Source organism: Neovison vison, chromosome 6 (assembly GCF_020171115.1).
Source record: "Neovison vison isolate M4711 chromosome 6, ASM_NN_V1, whole genome shotgun sequence".
NCBI classification, from domain to species: Eukaryota; Metazoa; Chordata; class Mammalia; order Carnivora; family Mustelidae; genus Neogale; species Neogale vison.
In genome coordinates this window covers 83464771-83482789 of record NC_058096.1, presented here as the reverse complement: position 1 = coordinate 83482789, position 18019 = coordinate 83464771, and the positions used below count along the sequence as shown (strand labels likewise).

General features: G+C 37.0%; 1 protein-coding gene across 1 annotated transcript in view; it reads right to left on the bottom strand.

Moving 5' to 3' along the window:
- Window positions 1-18019, bottom strand: part of LOC122910087 (splicing regulatory glutamine/lysine-rich protein 1-like) — a 111797-nt gene that overhangs the window by 87845 nt on the left and 5933 nt on the right. The window contains exons 4-5 of the mRNA XM_044254810.1: window positions 11231-11426; window positions 10141-10266 (exon numbers count right to left, since the gene is read on the bottom strand). Of these exons, the coding sequence (XP_044110745.1) occupies window positions 10141-10266; window positions 11231-11426 (322 nt within the window). The remainder of the gene's footprint in view (window positions 1-10140; window positions 10267-11230; window positions 11427-18019) is intronic.

Here is an 18019-nt window from a genome sequence, read left to right as displayed (position 1 = left end):
ATGTTGTTCTCTCAGCCATGTATTTTTCTCTGGACAGAATGACAAAATGGAAAAACTCACCTCAAAAAAAGACAAGACAAAGTACGGACTGCTAGGGACCTAATCAATACAGACATTAGTAGGCTGTTGGAACTAGACTCAGAATGATGATTATAAAGATGCTAGCTGGTCTTGAAAAAAGCATAGAAGATACTAGAGAATCCCTTTCTGGAGAAGTACAATTGAACCAAGTCAAAATCAAAAAGGCTATTAATGAGGTGCACTCAAACATAAAGGCTCTAACTGCTAGGATAAATGTGACAGAAGAGAGAATTAGTGATATAGAAGACCAAATGAAAGAGAATAAAGAAGCTTAGAAAGAGATAAACAACTACTGGATCACAAGGTGAGAATTCGAGAGATAAGTGATACCATTAAGGCAAAACAGTATTAGAATAAATGGGATCCCAGAAGAAGAAGAAAGAGATGGACAGAAGATATATTGGAGCAAATAATAGTGGAGAACATCCCTAATTTGCAGAAGGAAAGATGCATCAAACTCCAGGAGGCACAGAGAACGCCCTTCAAAATCAATATAAATAGGTCAATACCCTATCATCTAATAGTAAAAGTTACAAGTCTCAGAAACAGAGAAAATCCAGAAAGCAGCTTGGGAAAAGAGGTCTGCAACCTTAAACTGTAGGAACATTAGATAGGCAGCAGACCTATCTGCAGGGGCCTGGCAGGCCAGAAAGGACTGGCATGATATATTCAGAGCATTAAACGAGAAAAATATGCAGCCAAGAAAACTATATTCAGCTAGGCTGTCATTTAAAATAGAAGGAGAGATAAAAAGCTTCCAAGACAAACAAAAACTAAAAGAATTTGTGATCACCAAACCAACCCTACAAGAAATATTGGAAGGGCTCCCCTAGGCAAAAAAAAGTCTAAAAGTAACATAGACCAGAAAGGAACAGAGACAATATACAGTAATAGTCACCTTACAAGCAATACAATGGCACTAAATTCATATCTTTCAATAGTCACTGTGAATGTAAACGGGCTGAATGTCCCAATCAAAAGACACGGGGTATCAGAATGGATAAAAAAACAAGACCCATCAATATAATGTCTGAAAGAAACTCATATTAGACCCAATGACACCTTCATATTTAAAGTGAGGGGGTGGAAAACCATTTACCATGCTAATAGACACCAACAGAAAGCTGGGGTGCCAATCCTAATCTAAAATTACATTTTAAAACAAATACTATAATAAGAGATGAGAAAGGACACTATATTATACTTAAAGAATGTATGCAACAAGATCTGACAATTTTAGTATCTATAAATCTATGAATCTATGCCCCTAACATGTGAGCTGCCAAGTATATAAGCCAATTAACAACAAAATCAAAGAAACACATTGACAATATTGTATTATTAATACTCTCCTCACTGAAATGGACAGATTGTCTAAGTAAAAGATCAACAAGGAAATGAGGGCTTTAAATGACACACTGGACCAGATGGACATCACAGATATATTCAGAACATTCCAACCCAAAGCAACAGAATACACATTCTTCTCTAGGACACATGAAATATTCTCCAGAATAGTTCACATCCTGGGTCACAAATCAGGTCTCAACTGGTACCAAAAGACTGGGATCACTCCCTGTGCATTTTCAGACCCCAGTGCTTTGGAACTAGAACTCAAGCACAAGAGGAAGGTTGGAACGAACTCAATACATGGAGGCTAAAGAACAGCCTTCTAAAGAATGAATGGGTCAACCAGTAAATTAAAGATGAATTTTAAAAATTCATAGGAACAAATGGTCAAAATCTTTAGGATGCAACAAAGGCTGTCCTAAGAGAAAAGTATATAGCAATACACGCTATTCTCAAGAACCAAAAAAGGTCTCAAGTACACAACCTAACCCTACACCTAAAGGAGCTGGAGAAAAAACAGCAAACAAAGCCTGAACACAGAAGGAGAAAAGAAATAATAAAGATCACAGGAGAAACCAATGAAATAGAAACCAAAGGAACAGTAGAACAGACTGACACAACTAGGAGCTAGTTCGTTGAAAGAATTAATAAGATTGATAAACCCTTGGCCAAACTTATTAAAAAAGGAGAGAGACAGAGTGAGAGAAAGGACCCAAATTAATAAAATCATGAATGAAAGAGGAGAGATCACAACCAACACCAAAGAAATACAAACAATTATAAGAACATATTATGGGCAACTATACGCCAGCAAATTTGACAGTCTGGAAGAAATGGACACATTCCTAGAGATGTATAAACTACAAAATCTGACCCAAGAAGAAATAGAAAACCTGAACAGACCCTTAACAGCAAGGAAATCGAACCAGTCACCAAAAATCTCCCAGCAAGTAAGAGCCCAGGGCCAGATGGGTTCCCAGGAGAATTCTACCAAACACTGAAAGAAGAATTAATACCTATTTCTAAAACTGTCCCAAAAAATGAAAATGGAAGGAAAACTCTCAAACTCATTTCATGAGACCAGCATTACCTTGATCCCAAAACCAGACAAAGAACCCATCAAAAAGGAGAATTACAGACTAATATCCCTGATAAACATGAATACAAAAATTCTCACCAAAATACTAGCCGATAGGATCCAAGAGTACATTAAAAGGATTATTTACCACAACCAAATGGGTTTTATTCCTGGTTGGTTCAACATCGCCCAATCAATGTAATAAACCACTTTAATAAAAGAAAGAACAAGAACCATATGATACTCTCAATAGATGCCAAAAAGTCATTTGACAAAATACAGCATCCTTTCTTGATTAAAACTCTTTACAGTATAGGGATGAAAGGTACATACCTCAATATCATAAAATCCATCTATGAAAAATCCACAGTTGGTATCATTCTCAATGGGGAAAAAGTGACAGCTTTTCCCCTAGGGTCAGGAACACAGGAAGGATGTCCACTATCACCACTGCTGTTCAAAACAGTACTAGAAGTCCTAGCCTCAGCAATCAGACAACAACAAAAAAATAAATAAAAGGCATCTGGATCAGCAAAGTAGTAGTCAAACTCTCACTCACTGCAGATGATATGATACTTTTTGTGGAAAACCCAAAAGACACCAAACCAAAACTGCTAGAACTCATACAGAAATTCAGTAAAGTGGCAGGATATAAAATCAACACATCAGTTGCATTTCTGTACACCAACAACAAGAAAGAAGAAAGAGAAGAAACAGAAATTAAGGAGTTGATCCCATTTACAACTGTACCCAAAACCATACAATACCTAGGAATAAATCTAACCAAAGAAGCAAAGAATCTGTACTCAGAAAACTATAAAGTACTCATGAAAGAAACTGAGGAAGACTCAAAGAAATGGAAAAACATTCCATGCTCATGGATTGGAAGGACTAATATTGTGAAAATGTCTATGCTACCTAAAGCAATCTACACATTTAATGTAATCCCTATCAAAATCCCATCAACTTTTTTCAAAGAAATGGAACAAATAATCCTAAAATTTATGTGGAACCAGAAAAGACCCCGAGTAGCCAGAGGAATGTTGAAAAAGAAAACCAAACCTGATGGCATCACAATTATGGACTTCAAGCTGTATTACAAAGCTGTAATCATCAAGACGGTACGGTACTGGCACTAAAACAGATACACAGATCAATGCAACAAAATAGAGAGCCCAGAAATAGACCTTCAACTCTATGGTCAACTAATATTTGACAAAGCAGGAAAGAATGCCCTATGGAAAAAAGACAGTCTCGTCAAAAATTGTGTTGGGAAAACTGTACAACCACATGCCAAAGAATGAAAGTGGACCATTTCCTTACCACACACAAAAATAGACTCTAAATGGATAAAAGACCCCAATGTGAGACAGGAATCCATCAAAATCCTTGAGGACAACACAGGCAGCAACCTCTTCAACCTCGTATCACAGCAACTTCTTCCTAGACACATCACCAAAGGCAAGAGAAACAACAGCAAAAATGAACTACTGGGACCTCATCAAAATCAAAATCAAAAACTTTAGCAAGGCAAAGGAAACCGTCAACAAAATGAAAAAACAGAATGGGAGAAGATATTTTCAAGTGACGTATCAGATAAAGGGCTAGTATCCAAGATCTATAAAGAACTTCTCAAAGTCAACACCCAAAGAACAAATAATCCAATCAAGAAATGGTCAGAGGACATGAACAGTCATTTCTGCAAAGACATCCAAATGGTCAAGAGACTCATGAAAAAGTACTCAACATCACTCGGCATCACGGAAATACAAATCAAAACCACAATTAGATACTATCTCACACCAGTCAGAACGGCTAAAATTAACCAGTCAGTAAACAACTGGTGTTGGCGAGGATAAGGAGAAAGGGGAACCCTCTTACACTGTTGATGGGAATGCAAGCTGGTACAGCCACTCTGTAAAACAGTATGGAGTTTCTTCAAGAAGTTGAAAATAAAGCTACCTTATGACCCAGCAATTGCACTTCTGGGTATTTACCCCAAAGATACAAATGTAGTGACCCAAAGGGGTACGTGCATCCCAGTGTTTATTGCAGCAATGTCCACAACAACCAAACTATGGAAAGACCCTAGATGTCCATCAACAGATGAACAGATTAAAAAAGATGTTGCATATATGTGCAATGGAATATTATGCAGCCATCAAAAAAGAGAAAGCAATCTTGCCACGTGCAATAATGTGGATGGAACTAGAGAGTATTATGCTAAGTGAAATAAGTCAATCAGAGAAAGACAATATTATATGATCTCACTGATATGTGGAAGCTGAGAAACAAGGCAGAGGATCATAGGGGAAGAGAAGGAAAAAATGAAACAAGACAAAACCAAAGAGGGAGACAAATCATAAGAGACTCTTAATCTCAGGAAATAAACTGAGAGTTGCTGGAGTGGAGAGGGGTGGGACAGATGAGATGGCTGGGTGATGGACAGTGGAGAGGGTATGTGTTGTGGTGAGGGCTATAAATTGTGTAAGACTGATGAATCACAGACCTGTAACCCTGAAGCAAAGAATACATTATATGATAATTTAAAATAAAAGAAAAAAATTTTTCACTAGCAGATTAGAAAACATGTAACAGGAAAACACATCCTATTGATAAGCCTGTGAGGAAACAGGATACATTACTGATAGGAATTTGGCAAAACTTTAAACATACTTACCTTTTTACCTTTTCTAGTAATCCTATTTCTAGGAATTTACCGTGAAAAGATACCTCCAGGAATACAAAAATACTCATGTACAAGGTTATCCAATGGCAGCTTTTTAGTAACTACAGAATATGGAAAGTATCTTTAATGTGCACAGCTAGGAGAGAAACTAAACTAATTAGGATATAGCCACACAATGAGAAACTAAGCAGCTACTGAAAAGAAAAAAAAAAAAAAGAGAGAGAGAGAAAGATTATTATTAATGGACATGGAGTGCTTTCCAAGATATATTAGTAAACAAAAAGAGCAAAGTACAAAAGAATATCTACATTATGCCATGGATATAATGCTGTTTTGTTTAAAAAGAAACAGTGGAAAGCTAAAACACAAATGGGATTAGTTACCCACGCAGCGGTTAGGATTAAAAAGGAGAAAGGGAAGTGCTATTTCTCTGGTATACCTTTTTAGTATAGTACTGTCTGTTGGAACCATATTAATGTTTCACCTACTAAAATAAAGGGAGGAAGGGGGCCTGGCTGCCTCAGTCAGTAGAGCATGCAACTCTTGGTCTCGGGATGGTGAGTTCGAGCCCCATGTTGGGTACAGAGATTAATAAAAATAAATAAATAAACATAACGAAATTAAAAATAAAAAAAATAAAGGGGGGACAAATAAAAGTTTTAAATTTAGCAGGATAAAAAACAATATGAAATACAAACAAAAACAAACAAACCTAAGTCTTTGAAGAAACTAACCATAATGAAGTGAAGAAGAGAACTATATACCACCCCCAGAGTAAAGATAAAAAGCATAAAAAATTATTGACTCTAGGGGCGCCTGGGTGGCACAGTCAGTTTAGCATCCAACTCTTGGTTTCAGCTCAGGTCATGATCTCAGAGCCCTGAGACTGAGCCCTAAGCCAGGCTCCATGCTCAGCAGGGAGTCTGCTTGAGATTCTCTCTCTTTCCCTTTGCTCCTCCAGTTGTGCACGCACATGTTCTTGCTCTATTTCTCTCTCTAAAAATAAATACATAAATCTTTTTTTTTTTTTAATTATTGTCTCTTGTTTGTGTTTGTTTTTTACAGGGGTATATATCAGCAATTCTGAAACTACTTTCTGTGTACTCTAGAACAAAGAAGTAAATGTACTGTAGATAACAGGAGCAGATTCTTCACTGTTGCAAAAGGAAGCATTATGTGTCACAACGTGAATACTCAGAGAACATAAAAATTATATTAAGATAAAAAATTATAACCACCTGCTTACTCTATAACTTATCCCTAGAAACTGCAGCAAACTTCACACATTTGACTTCCTTCCTGCCATCTCCTAGAACACGCTTTATCTTTCAAGAATTTTTTACATAGGTAACGTTTTCTGAAGTTTTGACTTAACATGACTGAAATCACTCATTTCTATTAAAAAGCAGAGATCACTAACAACATAGCTTCAGATTTAGAATCATACAGTATTTTTTTCTTTGAAAAACTCACTACTTTCATCTTCCCTATTTAAATTATAGCCTTGGTAAACTCAAGGAATGAGTTCAATTTTATTGTTAAACCAAGATTAAACTCATTTAATTCTTAAAATACACTTTCCAAAATAATATGTGTATAGGGCATGTATTTTCTCAAAATTTTAGACTTTTCAGTGACTTCTGATTAGTTACCAGAGTTAAATGCCAACGTGTTGATGTAAAAGGTGGAGAAGTTGCTGTTTTGAATAAACCTCTGAATTTGTTTTCCAATATACAAAATAAAGGTATTACTGTGCATGGCACCTTAACAGAGTTACAAAACTCAAACTACTAAATGCATATTACGCTAAATAGTTTGTAGTTGACTAGATATTGTAAGGGTCTGCCCCTCCCAGAGGAACTTGCTTGTGGACCCTGAATGTAAGGGTGGGGCAGATTGAGTGGAGACATCCAATCAGTGAGGGGTATGTATATCCACTGGGGAAATTGGAATTCAGTTGGCCGCCTGTGTGGGGGCGGGGCTCAGCCACCCCCATAAAGGTTGCTCTGCCAGGCTGTCGGGGGCTGCTGCAGGAGAGTCGGTAGAGAGCGGTGGAGTCCGCGGAGAGCAAGGGAGTCAACGGTGAATAGAAGAGCTGTAACAGCTCTTGTAAGAGCTATAACCGCCTCTGGCGGTCCAGCCTCTGGCGGCCCAGAGCCACCGCCTGCAGTCTCCAGCCGCCTGCAGCTTCCAGCTTCTGGCGGTCCCGCCTTCGGTGCCCCGAGCCACCGCCTGCAGCCTGCAGCCTCCGGCAGCCCTGCCTTCAGCAGCCCCAGCGGTCCAGCGGTCAGCGGTCCAGCGGTCGGTGGTTCTGACACCTGCAGCCCCTGGATGCCAGCGGTCCAGCGGTCAGCGGTCCCAACGCCTACAGCCCCTAGACGCCAGCGGTCCCAAGGCGCAAGCAGCCTTGAGATGCCAACGGCCCCTAGACACCAGCAGCCTCGCCGCAAAATGCCTCGCCACCCCGAACCACAAGTGGCCTTGTCCGCAGTGGTAGCTTCCTCCGGGTGGAAGCCTGGTCAGAGTAGCATCGTGGGGAGCAGAGTCTGTGTCATCCGGGTTGTCCTCCTTGTCGTTGTTGCTGTCATTGTTGCTTCTTCGTCGTTGGGAGTGGCCTCATCCAGGAAGTGGTCTTGTCCAGAACGGCCTCTTATTGGGAGCGGCCTTGTCCAGGGAGCAACTTCATTGAGCAGTGGCCTTGTCTTGGGAGTGGCCTCTTCTTGGGAGCGGCTCCAATCATGGAGCGGCCTCATCTGCAGAGCGTCATCTAGAGCAGCCTCGTCCGGAGTGGCCTTCTTGGAAGGGACCTTGTTGGGATCATCGTCACCGCCTTTTCGTAAGAGGTAGCTCTGACCAGTGGTTTGATTCCTGATGCTTGGCGTGAAATAAAATTTTGCTTGACCTTCGCTTTATATCAGTCTCGTTCCTTTGATCACAGACCCTAACAGATATCACTGCTACTCTTTTTAAGGTCTTCTTTGCATTGCAAAGGAAAAGCAATTAACATTTCCAGATTCCCCTTTGGAGACAGTTTTAAGTAGATAATTGGGCAGAAAAACAGCTTCCAGGTGAGTATTCTGAGAACCACTCACTTCGGTGCTACAAACTAGGAGAGTACTCAGTGGCTTCTGAGCAAACAACCAGCTGCCATGCTTCAAGTTAAAATAATCAGTGACAACTTCCCTAATTCCCTGGAGTCTATAAGTTCCAAGTTAAAACCCTGATGCTTGGAATCAAGCTATAAATGATTGATACATGTGACAATATATGGGAGTATATGAGAAAATACTTTATAAACTAAAAAAGGCCATAAAAAGCATGAATTATTATTTTTGTTCCCACTGATGGGAAACTTCAGTTGAAGTTGTTTTCTGATAATCAGCCTCTTTTTAGACAAATCAATACAACCAAAATAATGCTTTCCTTCTACAAATCAATAAAACAATAAAACATTTTCTTGCTACAAAACCAAACACTCTACCTAACTTCATTTCCCCAATTAAACATTCACTCAAACCAAGGCATGTTTACCAGCAAGGCATTTTGCTGGGTAATAAGAGGACCCCCACACTTCAAGAATTTACAATATATGAGAAAATCAAAACATAATATTCAAAATAGAACTGCTGAAAATCAGGAGCCACATGTGATGGGGGGTCAAAAAAAGAGGGATTAAACTTGACTTGGGAGTGAAAAATCAAGAAAGGATTGAGAAAGAATTAAAGGTTAAATAGAACTAAACATTAAAGGATAAGAATGTTGCACAAAGTACAGATACGGTAAGAAAGGGGAAAAAAGAGCATGCTCAAAGAAACAAAGCTAGCAAATCGGGTACGTGAATGGAAAAAAAGGCATCTAACTCAAGAGTGGCTTAGCCATGGAGTATGACAAACAACAGGAGGCTGAGGCCAAATAACACAAGGCCAGAAACCTAAACATTTGAACTTCACTGCTATTAACCAACTTCAGATTCACATAGTGAATTATAAAATTTTGTGCCCTTAATAACAAAACCAGGCAGTAGTATGAAGAATTAAGCAGACAAAAGAAACTGATCTGCCTAAAATGCTTTTCATCCTAACATTCTTCTGCTCAAAAACCTTCAATAATTTCTGAATGCCTCCTTTTATCGACCATCAATACCATAATCCCCGTCCTACTCAACCAAATTTTCTACCATTGCCCAAACGTACAACTGACTCGAGATAGGCTATTCTCTTTATGACTGACCCTTGAGCACAAAGTATTAGTCTGTGTATTAGTATAATAGTCTAGCTGTGTATTAGTCTGTTCTGGCTGTGATAAGAAAATACTAAAGACTGGACAGCTAAAACAACAGAAATTTATCTTTCACAGCTCTGGAGGCTTTAAGTACAAAATGAAGATGCAAGCTGATGTGATTCCTGGTGAGGGCTGCCTTCCTGGCTGAAAAAAATTCTAAATATCCATCTTTTCACAGTCTTCAAGTCGCCTTTTCTCTGAGTGCAGACTCACAGAGACAGAAGTCTCTCCCTTCCTCTTCATTTAAGGCCTAGAGGATTAAAGCTCCACCCTATGAACTCATTTTACCTTAACCTTAAATACCTCCAATAACAATCCTATGTTCAAATATAGTTATATTGGGGGTTAGGACTTCAACATATGAACTTACGGGAGACACAAACTCATCCCAATACACATAGAGGCAAGATCTTGAAAGATTTTACAGCTTCTCCACTTACATTCTTTAAAAATTTCCTCCATCATGTGAAAAAGCCCAGGCCGGCCTACTAGAGGATAAGAAGCCAATGATGATGAGTGACCCCAGAGGAAACTAGCAAAAGAACTACCAGCTGAACTCAGTCAAAATCATAAAGTTATGAGAACAGAAGTGACTGTTGCTTTATATCACTAAGTCTGGAAATAGTCTGTTACAAAGCCATAAATATCTGATATGACATACCTTCTTGTTCTGCTTTTTGACCTAGATCTCTGAACTCTATAGGATTTCCCTCGGCCCCTTGAACGACTTCGACTTCGTTTTCTTCTAGAGCCATAAGAAGAGCTACTGCTTGATCGATGCCTGCGTCTGAAATAAAATATAATCAAGTGTCATTTGTATAAAAAAGTGTTTATGGGAACCTGGGTGGCTCAGTCCAGGTAAGCATCTGCCTTCAGCTAAGGTCATGATCTCAGGGTCCCGGGATCAAGCCCCATATTGGGCTTCCTGCTCAAAAGGGAGGCTGCTTCTCCCTCTTCCCCTCACCCTGCTCGTGTTCTCTCTCTCTCTCATTCTCTTTTTCAAATAAATAAATGAAATTAAAAAAAAAAATTTTACAGGCATTAAAGAGAAATCATCTAGATTCTAAAGAATCACCTCATTTTTACTACTTCTCAATCCTTCCTAGAAGCAAATAGAGAAAAAATGTTATTCTTCTTGAAGAGTCAGATGACTGATTCATAACTTAGTGACTGGATCAGCTACCAATTAAAACATTAGGGGTGCTCAGTGGATACAATCCTTCAAATATTATCAGATAATATGTTATGAGAACTAAACTAGTTAACATCTACAAAGAACGACAAAGGAAGAAGACACTAGACATGTGAATTGGGCCTCACAAAAAGGAAAACCTTTGGAGGAGGGACGTGTTGGACCAAATGGGTTAAGGAGAAAGGGAAATATAGGCCTCCAGTAATGAAATGAGTAAAGCATAGGAATAAAAAGCAGAGCATAAGGAATACAGTCAACGCTACTGTAATGGCGATGTAATGGGACAGATGGGAGCTACACCTGTGAACATAGCATAATTTATAAATTTGTCAAATCGCTAAAATATAAATCTGAAACTAATACAACATACTCAATAAAAAAGTAACAAAAAACAAGAACAAAAACAAAAAAAAACCTTTTAGGTTGGGACTTAACCCTCATAAATATGTAACTACTAAAAGAAAAAATGTTTCACCTAGAAAAATTATGAGTACAAAAACATATGAACTCTAAAGAATGTTATTCTCATTACTGTACAAAAGAAAATTATGAAAATCACCTTCTATCATATGAATGAGAACGAGGCTGAAGATCTCTGGACCAAGATCTTGACTTTGACCTTGATTTCCTTCCACCTTTCTTTCGGCTGTATGTTCTACTATCTGAAGAACTACTTGAAGATGACCGTCTACGGTGTTTCTTTTTTCTCTTGCTTCTGCTTTCTTCTTCAGTATCTGAAGACCGGCGTCCCATTTCTAAGTTCAAATTCAAAGAAAATTAGTTCTAGCCCAATGGCACAATGGATGAAATTTAACATAATAATTATTGTAGAACTTTGTAAAAATTTAAAGGGTCTCATTTAAAGTAAAACTTTAAATGTACTTGGCTTATTGACAAGACATGAGAAATTGCTCTAGTACAGTCTTTGAGGATTATCAATGAACAGTTTTTAAAATTCATGAACTATTTAAATGTACCCATAACTTTTTCAAATGTCTCTCAAGAGTCAATCCTGAGAACAGCTCATTATAATAATTTTCTTTTAAGTTGCACTTATCGTTACTTATATAATACTTGGTTTAGGGACTACTTGGTTTAGGGATCAACCACTAATCCTTCATTTCCACATTCCTTAAATATAAAAAGTATTTTACTATCTTTTAGAGTTACATTTTTCTAACTAAAAGTTCTAAATTTTAAATGGATAAAGCCTCATTAGTCATCAACAAAGTGCAAACTGAAACAATGCACTATCACCATTTCACTAGTGAAATCTGAGGGAGGGAGGAAATGTTCACTGCACTATTAAAGGTGGGGACACCTGGGTGGCTCAGTCAGTAAAGCATCTGCCTTTGGCTCAGGTCATGATCTCAGGGTCCTGGGATCCAGCTCTGTATTGGGCTCCCTGCCCAGAGGGAAGCCTGCTTCTCTCTTTTCCATTCTTCCTACTTGTGCTCTGTCAAATAAATAAATAAAATCTTTTAAAAAATAATAAAGTACTAAAGTTGATGAGGTTATTGTAAAGTCAGTCAATTCAGCACACTGCTCGTTCCTATATAAAGTGATGGTATAATCCTTCCAGAAAGCAATTAAGCAATTTAAAGAGAGTCATAAAAATGTTGATTTTTTTGACAAAGCAATACTACTTCTAAGAATTTATCTGCAAAGTTTTTCTCAAAAGGAAACTATATTCATTATAACATTATTAAAACCATATCTACAGAGACTACAATTTATGAAAATATGTACCTATAAGAGGCGCCTGGTGGCTCAATCAGTTAAGTGTCTAACCCTTGATTTTAGCTCAGGTCACGATCTCAGGGTTGTGAGATCAAGCCCTACATCAGGCTCTGTACTGGGTGTGGAGCCTGCTTAAGATCCTCTCTCTCACTCTCTCTCCGCTCCTCTTCCATATATATATGTATGTACATACACACACACACACACACACACACACATATATATACACACATACACACATATATATGTGTACATATGAGTAACAGCAAAATTGAAAATAACTGGTAATTTTTAAAAAATTTTATTTATTTGAGAGAGAGACTGAGAACACAAGTGGAAAGGAAAAGCAGAAGAAGAGGGAGAAGCAGAGGGAGAAGCAGACTCCCCACTGAACAGGGAGCCTGATGTGGAGCAATTCCAGGACCCTGGGATCATAAACCAAACCGAAGGCGGACTCTTAACCTGAGCCACCGACTCAACCAACTGCCCCCAAACTAACTGATAATACTGAAGTGATGAAACTGGGTAATTATTTTATTTTACACTATTTTCTATAAGGCTATGGTAAGGCTTATAAGGCTCTAAGGCTTGTATATTTAGTATACAAAAGGAAAAAAAACTACAGAAAAAGAACTTAAGGTTTTTATACCTAAGAATTAACTTAGTTGATAAGAAGCTTACTTATCTTACTTTAAAGTTAGCCTTTATAAAGAGTCTCATATGCAATCTCACTTATTTTAACAAAATAGTTATTAGCTATCTTTCAATATCACATAAAAGCAAGATCCATCATATATAATGGTTAAGATAAACCATTAATAGATCAGATAAATAAAAATCTCATGTTTCCCTTTAATATTTATTCAAAATAAATTAATATCATTACTATAAACAAAGCAATATGTTAAATTACAGCTTTGTTTTCAGGACGGTCAGATGAGGCATCCCCTCCCTAACTCTAACACAATACCACTTGAAAATTGCTGTCAGGACTAATCCAAAATTCTAAGTTATTTACCTAGAACCAGAATTAGACTTTAAATCTAGTTATGAACCTCTAAGATGTTCACAGTTCTAACATTTTACAGTTAACAAAATATTGGAAAGACTTGGTTTTGAAACTTTCAGTAAATCACACGTGTAGCTAAACCAGCGTCCTCATTGAAAAATGACATTGCACAGGTTAAAAGATCACCATGACCTTTTCCAGCTTCAAAATTCTATGATTATGAAATTATACATATATAGATAATATAAATGTACATATATACATATTTAAATATTTACACATATATATAACATCTGTATATTTCCATTAAAGAATGTGTACATAACTGAGTTATAACAATCACCTAAGTTTTCCTATTTCCTGGCTTTTCCTTCCTTTCTTGTTTTCATCTTTAGACTGTTAAGAATTTTCTTAACCCATAAATAAACATTTAAATGAGTTTTTATTATAATCTTCTTATCTGGTTAAAAAATACTAAAATGAGTATGAAAGGATAAAAAAGTGTAAATTCACAAGAATTAAGAGACTAAAAGAGAAAACAGGAACAGCAGACAAGATATGTCAATAAATTTTCAGCAAATGAAAAACAGATGGAGGATCTAGAGCTAAGAAAGCTGAATATCACACAACTGCAGAGAATTGCAACAAGAGAAAAGCCAATTCACCCAGCAAAAATCAGAAAGGCTCAGGAATTTGAGACACCAGATACCATAGCCAGCACAACAGGTCAAGACTAAAACACAGAGGAGTTGAAAATCTGTAAAAGAAGTAATCGCCCAGGCCCCTTCCCTGACCCAAACCAGACAAGTGATTACTCCTCCCCAAACTCAGCAGGAAAGGTGAGGGGTTTTTTTAGGAAAATAATGAAACAATAAGCAGAGTTCTAGGCACACAGTAAAAGAGGGCAGAAAGATGCTAAACTAAAAGTTAAAGGAAAGTGAAAGTCTTCAATCTAATGGGAAATACTGCAGCACTAATGTGCTTGGATCCAAGAATTCTGGAAAAGGATTCTTTGCAAAAACTGAATAGTCAAAAAAGGTATACAAATATTTGAAGCTCCCCCGGGGAAAAAAGGCCAGGCTCTTATCCAATCACCCTATCACCAAGCCCACCAGTTACCAAACCCAAACCTTAAACACAGTAAACTTTTCTCCGTAAACTTTTTAAACTTTTTAGCAATTATACAATGAAAGGTAACCAGTCACATGATGAAAGCCTTTATCCTAAGAGACAGAAACCAAAACAGAAAGAATAAAAGCAACTTGTAGTAAACAAGAGACATAAAAAAAAATTACTGTTAATATCCCCAGAAACACATGAGAAGATGATCCAGCAAACAAAAATAGGAGGAACACTCAAAGAACAGGAAAGCTTTAAACATAAGCAAATGATAATTTGTAAGAAAAAAATACAATAGGGTTAGAACATAAGGTCAAAGGACTCACAGAAAGGAGAAAGAAAAAGATAAAAAACGGGAGGTAAAAGAAGATCAATCTAGAAAATCCAATATCCAATCAATATGCATTTCATAAAAAAAGAATGCAAAAAGGAGATATAGAAAAACACCCAAAGAATTTCCAGAATTGAAAGATATCAACTGCTTTAAATCCCCAGAACAATGAATTAATAAAAGATTTACACCAGGGGCACCTGGGTGGCTTAGTCAGTTAAGTGGCCACTTTTGGTTTCAGCTCAGGGTCTCAGGGTCTCAAGATTCTGGGACTGAGGTCCCTTCTCCACCTCAAGCTCCATACTCAGTGGGGAGTTTGCTTGAGGATTCTTTCTCCCTCTGCCCTTCCCCCAGCTCATGTGCAAGCTCTCTCTCTAAAATAAGTAAATCTTTAAAAAAAAAAAAAAAAAAAGACATATACCACACATAGCTCAGAAAAATACAGACAACAGCCATATACAGATCCTAGAAACTTCTTTTTTTTTTTTCCAAACATTTTTATTTATTTATTTGATAGAGAGAGATCACAAGCAGGCAGAGAGGCAGGCAGAGAGAGAGGGGGAAGCAGGCTCCCCGCTGAGCAGAGAGCCCGATGCGGGGCTCGATCCCAGGACCCCGAGATCATGACCTGAGCTGAAGGCAGAGGCTTAAACCACTGAGCCACCCAGGCGCCCCTAGAAACTTCTTAAGAGAAAAAAATGGTGTAAAGCAACACAAAAAACAAAAAAGACTTGCCTTCATATATCTAAGTGAAAATGACTTTCAACCTCTCTATATTCAGCCCAATCACTGATCTAGTAAGAGATCAGAATAAAGACACTTTCAAATATGCAGTCTCAAAATTATACCTTGCATTCACCCTTTCTTAGGAAACTACCAGAGGATGTACTCCACCAAAAGTAGAGAGTAAACCAAAAAGATGATCCAGATCCAGAAAATCTAACAGTAGAGATAGGTATAAAGTCTCAGGATGGTATTGGGCTTAGATATAAGAGATACATCAGAGAACAAGAAACAAAAATCCTTGCCCTATAGCTTGTGCTTGAAATGGAACAGCAATTCTCAAAATGGGGTCTGTAGGTCCCTGAGGGTCCTTAAAAACCTTTCAGAGGATCCAAGAGGTCAAAACTATTTTCACTATAATACTGAAACATGATTTATCTTTTTCACTGGGTTGACTTTTGTACTGATGATGTAAATAAAACTAATAATAGGCAAAACTGCTGGTGCCTTAACAGGAATCAAGGAAATGGCACCAAACTGTACTGTATGACCACTGTAGTGGACATTATATTCTTCACTGCAACACACAGTTTAAAAGAAATTTTTTTAAGACAGTTTCACTTAAGAATGTCCTAGACAGAAGAGTAAAAATCATTAACTTCATAAATTTTAAACCTTGAACACATATCTTTTTAATATTCTGTATGATGAAATGGGAACTACACTTACCCACTGCTGCATATTAAAGAATAATGGTTATTTTGAGAAAAAGTGTTAATACAAACAAATTTCAAATTGAACAAGCTTTTATCATGACACTATCTCTAAAGAACTAACTATGACTATTCAGACTTGGGTATTAGGCAGACATTTGCCCAAAAACCAATGAAAAGACTTTTTCATTTCAAGGAAAGCTGACATTATTTGTTACCCATGATAAAATCTGAGCTCTTAAGCAAAAATTAGAACTTAGGATAACTTGTACCCACCACCCTGAGAGTGACAGCTTCCCACTCAGTACTTGACAATTTCTGTGTTGAGATCAGTGGTGATATTCAAAAATGTAAATTTTTTAAATTACATAATAAAGACTCAAAATTCAGAAGGTATGCGTAACTCAGTGAACCACTATTCTCCCATAGGCCAATTCAGGATCTCATAGAATCATGCCTAGGTAAAAAAAAAATCCACTCACAGTATAAGACAAACCCATAGATTTTAATGTGATAGACTACAAAGTCATTGACGTGTTTTCAAAAACCAGACTGCAACTAACCTTTAAACTACTACTTGTCAAGTTTTAGTGTAGTATGAAAGAAGTAATTATCGGCAAAGGCTATTAAAATACTTTTTTCCAACACCAGATTTTCTTTATATATTTCAATCAAAACAACTCATCACAATGGAACGCAAAAGCAGATATAAGAATCCAATTATCTTCTATTAAGCCAGACATTAGAGGGTTGCAAAAGTGGAAAATAATGTTACTTTTCTCACTAAGTGTGTTCTGGAAAATATAGTTATTTTTCATACTAATGTCTTATTTATGTTACCATGTAATGGGCTTATTATTATTTTTAAGTGGATTAATAAATATTCAAAATTTGCTCATGTAATTGCTAGTAAGGCAGTATTTACAGATATAGCCCATATAGATAAAAGTTCTTGGAGTCCACAATAATTTCTAAAAGTGTAAAGGAATCCTAAAACTAGAAAGTTTGAGAACCATTGCTCTAAGGTATCTACAGTTATTTCCATTCTCCTTTCTTGTTCAGCTTATTAAGTGCCCACATAAAGCATAAAGAAGTAGAAAAAAAAAAGGACACAGATTTAATTACATATCTTATTGTTGACTGGAAGAAAAATAGAGAATTGGAGGTAAGTATACATTTTTCTTTGTTTTAATTTCAAACAACATAATTCACCCATAATAGAAGAATGATTACATTTAACCCAGAAAAAATAATGGTAGGTATAAAGCCTTTCCTTAAAGACACTAAATAAAAAGTTTAAAAACCATGTCACCAAACTATAAATACATTTTCAAGTAACATATTTACACTTCAGAAAAATTACTCTGAAGTATAATCAATCCTCAAGAGACTGCAGAAGCCCCTACACTTATTATAGTTAACTTCAAATATTTATTCAGAAAACTGAACAAGAGCAAATGAGAGATAGATCCAAAAATTGTCTTCTCCATCAATGACGGGTACTGAATTCCTACTCACCACCCTAGATATATACTCACTTCTGGATGCCCATAATATCATTGGCATACAATTGAATATACTTGCTCATTCAAGTCAAGGTCGTCAATTTATATTACACACTCCTAGTAAGAAAGAACTCCTTATACTTAACTCCACTGTATGGTATAGTACATGAAAAGACACATTAATAACTCTTTCTGATAAGGGCAATAA